This window comes from Rhinichthys klamathensis, unplaced genomic scaffold (genome assembly GCF_029890125.1).
Source record: "Rhinichthys klamathensis goyatoka isolate OS25496 unplaced genomic scaffold, OSU_Roscu_1.1 h1tg000289l_1, whole genome shotgun sequence".
Taxonomy (NCBI): Eukaryota; Metazoa; Chordata; class Actinopteri; order Cypriniformes; family Leuciscidae; genus Rhinichthys; species Rhinichthys klamathensis.
The window spans coordinates 37,464-47,748 of NW_026606808.1; the positions used below are offsets into that span (position 1 = coordinate 37,464).

The following is a 10,285-nucleotide window of genomic DNA, read 5'->3' on the forward strand; positions in this document are numbered from 1 at the left end:
GCAGGTTATTTTCGGGTTTATTTTATAACCTAAACAGAACGTTACCTGACGGTGATTTTTTAGATTTTACTTGTATAACCCTGTAAATTAATTAAAGTTGTAGATATGTGTCATTTATTTATAAACAAAATAATGCTCGGACACCCTCGATCTCTCTTGCGCAACTGTTGAGCGCGCTCTCGGACACTTTCGGTCTCTCTCGCGCATTGAGCGCGCTCGCGCCAATCGCTTCGCTTTTGTCCACTCCGGCGCCTCATAAACACACACACACACACACACACCAGAGAAAAAAACTTTGCAGGTCCTATGGCGGAGAGAGAGCCTACTCGGATGAAAGCCGCTTCAGTGAGTTCAATTATAGTAACGCCACATTTTTTTTGTCAGTAACGGTAACTGTGTTGTAACGGGGGAAACAGTAATTCGTTTGATTACTCGTTACTGAAAAAGATAACGCCGTTAGTAACGCCGTTTATTTATAACGCCGTTATTCCCATCACTGGACGACACACAGCTCTACTTAGCCCTATCGCCTAACGACTACAGCCCCATTGACTCCCTGTGCCAATGCATTGATGAAGTAAACAGTTGGATGTGCCAAAACTTTCTTCAGTTAAACAAAGACAAAACTGAAGTCATTGCGTTTGGAAACAAAGATGAAGTTCTCAAGGTGAACGCATACCTTGACGCTAGGGGTCTAAGAACTAAAAATCAAGTCAGGAATCTTGGTGTGTCTCTAGAGTCAGACCTTAGTTTCAGTAGTCATGTCAAAGCAATAACTAAATCAGCATACTATCATCTGAAAAATAGTTCAAGAATTAGATGCTTTGTTTCCAGTCAAGACTTAGAGAAACTAGTGCATGCTTTTATCACCAGCAGGGTGGATTATTGTAATGGACTCCTCACTGGCCTTCCTGAAAAGACCATAAGACAGGGCAGCTCATACAGAATGCTGCTGCCAGGATTCTGAGCAGGACCAGAAATTATGAACATATCACACCAGTCCTCAGGTCTTTACACTGGCTCCCAGTTACATTTGGGATTGATTTTAAAGTATTATTACTGGTATATAAATCATTTAATGGGCTAGGACCTCAATATATTGCAGATATGCTCACTGAATATAAACCGATCACTCAGATCATTAGGATCACATCAGCTAGAAATACCAAGGGTTCACTCTTAAGCACGGAGAGTCTGCTTTTAGCTATTATACCAGCCGCAGCTGGAACCAGCTTCCAGAGGAGATCAGATGTGCTCCTACAGTAGTCACATTCAAATCCAGACTCAAACCACATCTTTTTACCTACTGAATGAGCACTGTGCCACTGTTCGTCCGATTGTTTTTACTGTATTTTATTTTTAATTCCAAACTGTTTTAATTATTCTTATTTGTTTTGATTATTTAAATTTTTTCTATGTAAAGCACTTTGAATTACCATTGTGTATGAAATGTGCTATATAAATAAACTTGCCTTGCCTTACAATCCAACGGCCAATACAATTTGTCTATGTATTTATGCCAATACTATGCCAGTCACAACACACGGAAGGAGAGGCTTCATCGAAGAGGCTAGTTTGGAAGGAGAGGCTTCATCGAAACAGGAAATAAATGGCGCGTTCCAGCCACACAGGTGTGAGAGGTGCTGTAATAATGTAAAATATGTGAAAAATAATGTGTCTTTTGAACAATCAAGCATGAAAGAATATTTTAGAACAACCAAAAAACAAAATCAAGACTTCGTAAAAGGGCATTATTATAGGACCCCTGTAAAGCAATCCACACATCAGTAACTTGCAGGGTGTTTATTAGTGTTAATTGCATTACAACAGTGGTAAAATAAAATAAAATTGTCAAAGAACAATCAATTCTGCATGATCAATTCCACACCGCTCACATTTTGTGAATTAAATTTGGATGTATTTTCTTAAGAAAATGTGAAATTTAATTCTTCGTGTCTTATTCTTCCTTGAAATGTTTCTGAATCCAGGAGAGAATGTCCTCATCGATATGAATGGAAAGAGTTCCGTCTGGATTGATGGGAACAGCGACAGGGAGACGAATATTCATCCTTGACAGTGTCATCTAGAGCAGCCGGAACAAAAATAATTAGTTGTATTTTCTTATTATATCTCTGTGAGAGTCATAATTTAACTGAAAACTATTTCACCTCTGGAATCCTAGCAATGACATTCAAGGATCTCTGACTTGGCAAGGCTGCAGTCAGTTCAATCTCTTTCTCACTGTTCGATGCTCTTTCTAGGCTAAAGCCCGTCTGGTAAGCCGCCATAGGAATGTGCTTAGACAGCCTAATTGTAAAGGGATGCACAAAGAAGAGCAGATTAAACCAGTGCCATTTTCTAAACTATACAATACATTTGTCATTCAGTGTTGCTGAACATTACTTTTTGGCATATGTGGTGACAATTATTGGCAGCCTCTCCCATTCCAGCTCTAGACGTGCAGCAGGGAATTCGCCCAGGACACCGGCTTCAGCTTTAGCAGTGACTGCATACTGTTGGCATTCTTGACCCCAAGCAACCTTGGCCTGAAGGACATTTGTGTTCAAAGGATGGTATTGATGTAAATTATTTCACTTAAGAAATTAATTTCGATAATAGTTCCAGTCTCACAGTGACTTTGTGCTTGCTCAGCAGGGCACCATCAGCACAGATCTTCATGTTGTCATTTTCAGCGATGGAGGAAACAACGAGCTGCACTCTTGCTGTTGGCTTGTCAAAGTATGCAGCAAGTTGGTAGCCCAGCAGCTTGTGGTCAACTCTCACAGCACGGGCAATGACAGCAAAAACAGGTGGAAGAGCATTTCCGAGGAAATTAGCCTGAAGCATAAACCATAATCAATTTAAGTGGAATTTAGTATAAAATGTCACCTTTGGGTTATATGTTATTAATGACACTAATTGATTCACCTGTTTCTGGAGAGCCTCAAAGCTAGATGCAGTGCTTCCACTGCTTACTGCCTTTGAGGCGCCGTGGGGTGCCAAGAACTGCAAGCAAAACACATTATAGACATGATAATTGATGATCTAAAAAGAAACAAGATTTTTAACAAAATAATTTTTAGTATAGTTACCCGGTCTTTGTGGAACTTCTTGAAGGGCTCCATGACCATGGCAGTCTGAAAATCCATATAACATGATTAACCCTTCAGAGTCTTGGGCTATTTTGGCCCTTTTTGAGTACTTTTTCATTTTTTAATTTTGCGACATAAACAAATGTTTACCATACTAATTTTTGGTATCATTTTTTTCAGCACATCATCACCTATATGACCAGACAATTAGTTTTTCACTTTGGTGTACTGTATCAACATACTGGACCCAAAATCACACAAAAAACACAAAATCCGAATAGAAAAATTATAGCTTTTCTACTACAAAAAACACAAAAATGCTCAATGAAGCATTTTAAAAGGTTTAAAATGTAGACACAAGTTGTAAATGTCAACAAATACAGGTACAATTCAGATATAATCAAGCTATATACAAAAAAAATATGATTATCAAAAAAAGCGGGTGTAGCCATAGGCTTTTTTTTTTTTTTTTTTTAGCTTTGCCACTTTAAAAAAAAAAGTGCACACAATTCTACAGAGAGCTATATTTAAGGCCTTGCATTCCCAGAGTATGAGGGCTCCCAAATAGTGCTAATACAACATAAAAAAAGGTAAAATTGAGATAAAATCAAACTATATACAGCAAAAAGCAGGTGAGGCAATAGGCATTTTTTCTTTTCTTTTTTGCTTAGAAACTCTACAAAACACTTAATGTACAATTACACAGACAGCTACATTACAGGGCTTTCATTCCTTGAGTAAGAGGGGTTCCTCAATAGTGCAAATATACCATACTAAAGGTAAAATGAACACAAAATCAAACTATACATACAACAAATATCAGGTGTGTTTTTTGTTGTTGTTGTTTTTTTTCATCTGTGCCACTCCTCAAAACAGTTTATCTAAATCTACTCCTAAACTACCTAAACTACTCCTAAACGATCTACACTATTCCCAAACTACTCTCAAAATCTACTCAAACTAGCAATAATATCTCTCTCTCTATATATAACGTATATATGTCTCTCTTTATCTACTCCGTAAATCTCCTGCCTTTCAATTTCGCGTCTTTGCTCAGTTGGCTCCTCCTCCAATCCGTAAAATGTGCAGCCTGAAGAGCAGAGTCAGTAGATTCACACGTTTTTCTCCGTTTTGTTTTATGACAAAAATCGACAAAGTTATTAGAATAAATGCAACGTCTGTCACATCCCATCTTGCGTTCTTTTACGAACGCGTCAATATACACGTCATTTTTTTTATATAAAGTTTAAATTATCATATCTCCGTTTTTACGTGGTCTATCAACACAAAACAAAAAGTAAAATAGAATTTCAAGCCAGCACTTTCGACAGAAGTGGACGGCAGCGCTCAACGTGACTTCGTTTTTTTGCTTCGACGTCTTAAACTGGACATGTGATTTGATCACGCCGGCGTGATCAGCGACCCCGAAGAGTTAAGTGTAAATGCATATTTATGACACAAATATTGGCTACCTAACCAACACGCTACTTTCCACGTACTCACCTTACTCCTACGAGAGTTTGACATGGAGGAGCTTGAACTGCTGCTGCTGCTGCTGCTGCTGCGGCTCCTGCGGCTCCTGCGGCTGCTACTGCTGCTTTCAGAGGAGACGGACGCATTTTTGTCTTCAGTCTCCAGGATTTCCCTCAGTTTCAACAGGAAGGCCTTTCCTTCTGGAGTCTCTTCATCAATGAGGCTGATTTGCTTAAGGAGCCTCTCAGCAGCTCTGGGACCAACTTGGACTTCAAGCTCCAGTCTTTCAACTGCAGGACCTTCAGCTAAAGCCAGAATGACAATTATTATTTTGTCTGAAAACATTTGAGTTTAATCAATGTAATCTTCCATGAATGAATACCTCTTGTCAGTGCAGCACGGGCTGAGTGCTGTCCAATTATGTAGAAAAGAGGAGAATTTCTGATAAAAGCAGCATTGCGAGAGTGCACCTCAACGCACCCCTTGATTTCAATGTATGGGACAGCAAGACAGAGAGTCTTGTGAAATGGAGCAGCAGCTCTCACAGGAGTCTCATCTGGTGTTTCAGAGGACTGAAAAGAATAATTGAGTATTATAACAAGAACAAAACTTAAAACTTTTTAAAACTTAAAACAAATTAATGCTCTGCATACTAACACATATACATCATATGTGTGTTCAAAATTTACCAAATAATCAGCAGTCTGGGCATTTTGCATGGCAGACTCAGGTACTAAGGGAACAATCCTCTCAGCGTTGGGCTCTTCAATGTTTCTGACCACAGCAAGAGTCTCAAAGCTGTTGGAACAAAAAAAGGTGAATCTCACTTTCAGAAACCTTTTGAATTGTTTATGAATTGATTCAGAATGTTTGCAACACTGGTCTGACTAAGATTTTATTACCTCGCATCAGCAATGTGTTCAGGAAGATCAACAGGCAGAGCCTCCACCTTGTAGTTGCCCTTGAGAATGTCTGCTCTTGCAACCACTTTTCCAGGGACAATAGTACGGACCTTTCCTCTTGCCATAACAGCAGCTTGGATCCAGGCAGTGTTCACTCCCATCACAGCAAAGGTCTGGAGAGCAACACTGAAATAAGAATAAGGGAGATTGTTTGTAAAACTGTTGTGTACATTATATCGAATCTTCATGAATGTAGCTTCAAAAGTCTACCTTGGTCTAGCTTCAGCTTGGAGTTGAACATCAGTCTTCTTGAGCTGCTCAAGAGTCATAGTCTCAATCTCCTCAGGGAGAGGAGGTGTAATGGTGGCCTTAACTAGAAGGATGAACAGAGCAACATCAAACTTTGAAGTGACTCCCTCATATCCAAGAAAGATTTAAAAATTCTAAGAAAAAAACATACCATTGAGACTTGCAGCAGCAACAGCAGCAGTGTACAAACTGAGCTCCATGGGCACACCAACTGCTGTTGGCAAAATACGACGCACTTCAGATGCAAGCAGGGGTTTGGCATACTGGAAGGCAACTCCTTCCTGCAAAGCTTTAAGGGCACGCTTCAACTGTTCACGTGGTTTGGGTCCAGTGGCCATCTGAGGATGGTGTTTATGAGAACTTTATTCTAATTGTGAGAACTATTTTTGAGACAGATCACAAAAAATATATTAATGAGAGACAAGATATAAAGTGCAACACAGTACCGGTATTGCTTCTTCAATGATGGTCTTGTCAATGTTGAAATAAGCCACTTCTTGTCCAAGTAATTTGACATAGGCTGAAGCCCATGGCTGATTGGTTGGAAAGTCCTTCCAGTTTGTGAGCTTGAGGAGTTAAAACAGAGAAGTTATATACATTTTGCCTATATCATGTTTATTATATTACTTAAAAGTACACAATTATACTGTACACTGGACATGAAAACTTACAGCTTTTAGTGTGCGCTTGATCCTTGTGATACGGTCAACACTTTCATCTGCAGCAGGAGATTTCAGAAGAGCCTCCTGGATTCCTTCAGTTCTCACACCGATCTGTTTGAAAGGATCAATTGAGTGAAGACTGAAAATATTTTAAAACCATGAATCAGTTTTTTTTTTTATGTCTTGGTTGTCCCACCTCAAGAACATCAGCAGCAGCTCCAGCCAGGTAAGCACGTGCTTTAGCTACAACAGCTCTGGGCAGGATGGTTGCGGCATCATTGATCATGTAGGCACTACCAGCAGCTCCAATCATAAGAGGAGCTGCACAGGGACAGAGGTAAGAATACATTTAATGTGTCAGGAGAGTTCTTTACACATTTTAAGAAACTATTTTCTTATTTAAACTATTTTTTTAGCTCTCTCTCAAAAATGGCAAGACTCACTATGATAGAAGTCCAGCTGAATGGCTCTGCTGAAACGGAAGCTAAGCCTGTCCAGTTTGCGATTCATGAGTTTGATGGCAACATTAGCTGCACCCGCACTGAAATGGACAACCATAATTATCTCTGGATTGTGCTCAATTCTGTCTGTTAAATTAAAATATTTGAAAGATTATTTGTTATTCTTACACAGATGCCATATCCGGAGCAGTGATTCTGGTCAAGGACTTCATGTGGGAATAGGCAAAGCTCGCAACATGCATGTTAGTCTCAGTCTTCAAAGCACCAGCAAGATTGGAGACGAGAGCCACTGAGGGCTTGGCCTCGAACAAAACAATACAAGCAACCATACGCACTTCAGGGTGAAGAGCCCTGTCCAATACAAGCTGCAGGGCCACTGGCTGAACCTGAGGCAGAAAACAAGGTTAGTATATTATTGAATAAAAATGTGTGTAATCTTTACAGTAATTGATTCCTACAGTGTCTGACACTTACCAGTTTGTGCTCTTTCTTGGCAATGTTCCTCAGAGCCAAGATGGCATCAACCTGGACTTTAAGAGGCAGAGAAGTAGCTGCAGTTCTCAGTCCAGGTAGGAGCTTCATGATGGTTTTAAGACTAGCAGGGTGACCAGCATTGCCCATAACTTTCAGAGCCAAAGTGATTTCAGGAATGTCATTCTTAGAAATGGCCTCTGTAGCAATATCATGGATGGGCTGAGGAGTTTGAGGCACATACAGTTAGACAAATATAAAATACTATAGTATGTCCATGACAGAAATTTATGGATGTCTTGAGGTGTTTACCTTGAGGAGCTCGGAGGGGCAAGTGGGAACTGCAAAACAGTGTTTGGCAATCATGGAACCATATCCAAGCATGACGACTTCACGAAGAGCTGGGATTTTGGCGATTTTCTCGTGCATTGCCAAACTCTGTTCAGCAACATATAGAAATGATTAATTTGATTTAGGTAAGATTTGAAGAACAGCACTTTGAGTATAGTAAGATGTACTTACAGCTGTCAACTGGATGGTCTCCAAATCAGCAGTGACCATTTGCAAAGCAACCACAAGAGCCTGAATGAACTCAGGAATGGTAAGTTCACCAGCCAGAAACTTCTCCTTGATGAATTTTACAATGACTGGTGTGCCAACAGCAGGAAGAGCATCCAGAAGCCAGCGCCTAACAGATTCATTGTTTAAAATATATTCATAATAAAAAATTGCCCTTGAACTATATTCATATTAACTTATTGCTCAAATATTGTACCTGTAAACTGGTTTGTCTTTGAACTGAGCCCAGATGGCCTCAATATTCTCCAAGGTGGCAGCACGCAGGAGCTGGATGAGCTCAATAAACTTTTGTGGAGCATCATCGTGGACCATGGCCACATTGTTTTCAACAAGGTGCTTTAAGACCTCAGTAATCTAGAAAGAGTAAGGGCAACACTCAGATGACATCTTCATGGATCAAAGGCTTTGACTTGGAGACTTTTAAAGATGTTAAGTAATGAATTATACCTGAGCGGGTGCATCACTGATCTTCATGAGTTGAATGGGGGTCTGAAGAATTTCAGTTGAAAACTCATACTGCAAGGATCCACGGGCCAAGTAATCAGCTTTGATTGGAACAACAGGCGTCTTCTCCATCTCAACAAAAGTCAAGGTTTGTCTGGAAAAAAAATATTATTTATTATTTATTTATTAGTAATATTGTTACTTCATATTTTAAGAGAAATCTCACAGAGGATCAATCTTACTTTGCTTCCATCTGGGCAGCACCATGGATCTCATTGAAGGGTGAAAACTGATGCACTTCCTCAACTGTGGCTTCAGCGATCAGTACACCGGCGGCAGATGGTTTCATGATGTAGTTGTAAGATGCAGTTTCAATCAGACTCTTGACCCTCTGTTGGGTGAAAGGTATGTTGCCATTTGACTCTTGGCATTTTCATTATATTGAGTAAATATTTCAATTCTTTCTAGTCTTCTTCATTACCTCTGTGCATTCAGCACATCTCTCAGTGTATGCCAAACCGACGTCCTTCTTGATTCTCTCCTGACAGTGGTTCAGATCCTTAGACTTGGTGACAATAATGTGATTGGCCTTTGTATCCTCATTGATGACGTAGTGGGTCCTGCACACTCCCTGAACTCCATCCTTGAAGGAAAAGTCAAAGAATTAGATTGCAGAACTCAAAATAGATCAAAAACGTACTAGGATAACTTTCTAACCTCTTGCAGCTCATAGATGTTCTGGGTCTTCTTGAGGTTGAGCTGAATGATGTTGAGGATTCCTCTGTGCAGGTTCAGTACTGTAGGGGAGACTCCTGCAGGGGCGAATACCTTTCCAACCACACCATTAGCATACTCAAACTTGATGGGAATCTGAAGCTGATCAGCCAGAGCTGAGGTGAGCTTAGTGGCAGGAACAAATGGATCCTTGGGCCAAATGCCAGCATACTCGTGGAGTAGAGGATCCATGAGCTGTAAGGAAACATTTTTACTTTAAATGAGGGAATTGTTGCAATTGCAGCTATAGCTTAACACCTTTTTGCCTGTCAGTGTGGAACACCTAGAAAGTGTATAGTTCTCAATGGTCATTACCTTCATCATGAAGGTGTTCTCTGACACAGCACTGATGTGAACCTTGCTGCTGACTTTTATTCCTGCTCTGGCCAGACCTTCTTGAGGAAGACCACCCAAGAGCAGAGCCTCATACTTGTACACATAGGTCTTATCAGGGGCAAACTCAGGAACTGAAAAGTGTACAGTATTTTTGATCTTAGTCAATTGTTAGGGTTATATTTTTAAGCAATAATGCAGTCTAAATTACCACTTAAACAGCGCAGTCTCATCCCAAGACGTCATATAACTGACGTCTTGGGACGTCTTTTGACCATACGTCAATATCCGCCTTTTTAGGGTACCCTTAAACGTCGGTTAGATGACGTTATCGGATCCTAACTCTACCCCAGACCTAAACCTACCCCTAAACCTACCCCGTCACCTAACTGACGTCAAAGGTAAAGCGTCAGTTGTATGACGTCCCAGGATCGTCATAAACCATCGTTTAAGGGTACCCTAAAAAGGCGGATATTGACGTATGGTCAAAAGACGTCCCAAGACGTCAGTTATATGACTTCTTGGGATGAGACTGTGTTAACTTAAAACTCATTTGCCATATCATATTACTTACCAAGGTTGATCTGTTGAGCCGCTGAAAGAAACAGAAAAAAATTCTATGAAAATCTTGTTTTAAATTTGGTTTTCAAGAGGTTCTTAATTTTCCAAACAAGTTATTCTATAGAGCTAAAAAGAGAGAGAAAGAAAAATATATAAATATATTTTCACTTACCCACAAGGGCTACAGTCAGGGCAAGCACAACAGCTCTCATGGCTGATGGTTT

General features: G+C 40.1%; 1 protein-coding gene across 1 annotated transcript; it reads right to left on the reverse strand.

Moving 5' to 3' along the window:
• Window positions 1-1,930: 1,930 nt before the first annotated feature.
• Window positions 1,931-10,285, reverse strand: LOC130103507 (vitellogenin-like). The gene is made up of 28 exons (XM_056269752.1): window positions 10,234-10,285; window positions 10,075-10,095; window positions 9,483-9,634; window positions 9,111-9,362; window positions 8,875-9,036; window positions 8,636-8,784; window positions 8,397-8,547; window positions 8,146-8,303; window positions 7,893-8,058; window positions 7,683-7,808; window positions 7,374-7,592; window positions 7,068-7,285; window positions 6,882-6,979; window positions 6,635-6,759; window positions 6,448-6,549; window positions 6,223-6,342; window positions 5,928-6,114; window positions 5,738-5,840; window positions 5,468-5,653; window positions 5,255-5,363; window positions 4,948-5,137; window positions 4,596-4,870; window positions 3,093-3,137; window positions 2,929-3,006; window positions 2,632-2,838; window positions 2,404-2,546; window positions 2,169-2,307; window positions 1,931-2,083 (listed from the first exon to the last, which is right to left on the reverse strand). The coding sequence occupies exons 1-28, from the start codon at window positions 10,271-10,273 to the stop codon at window positions 1,958-1,960; spliced, it is 4,047 nt and encodes a 1,348-aa protein (XP_056125727.1). The 5' UTR covers window positions 10,274-10,285; the 3' UTR covers window positions 1,931-1,957.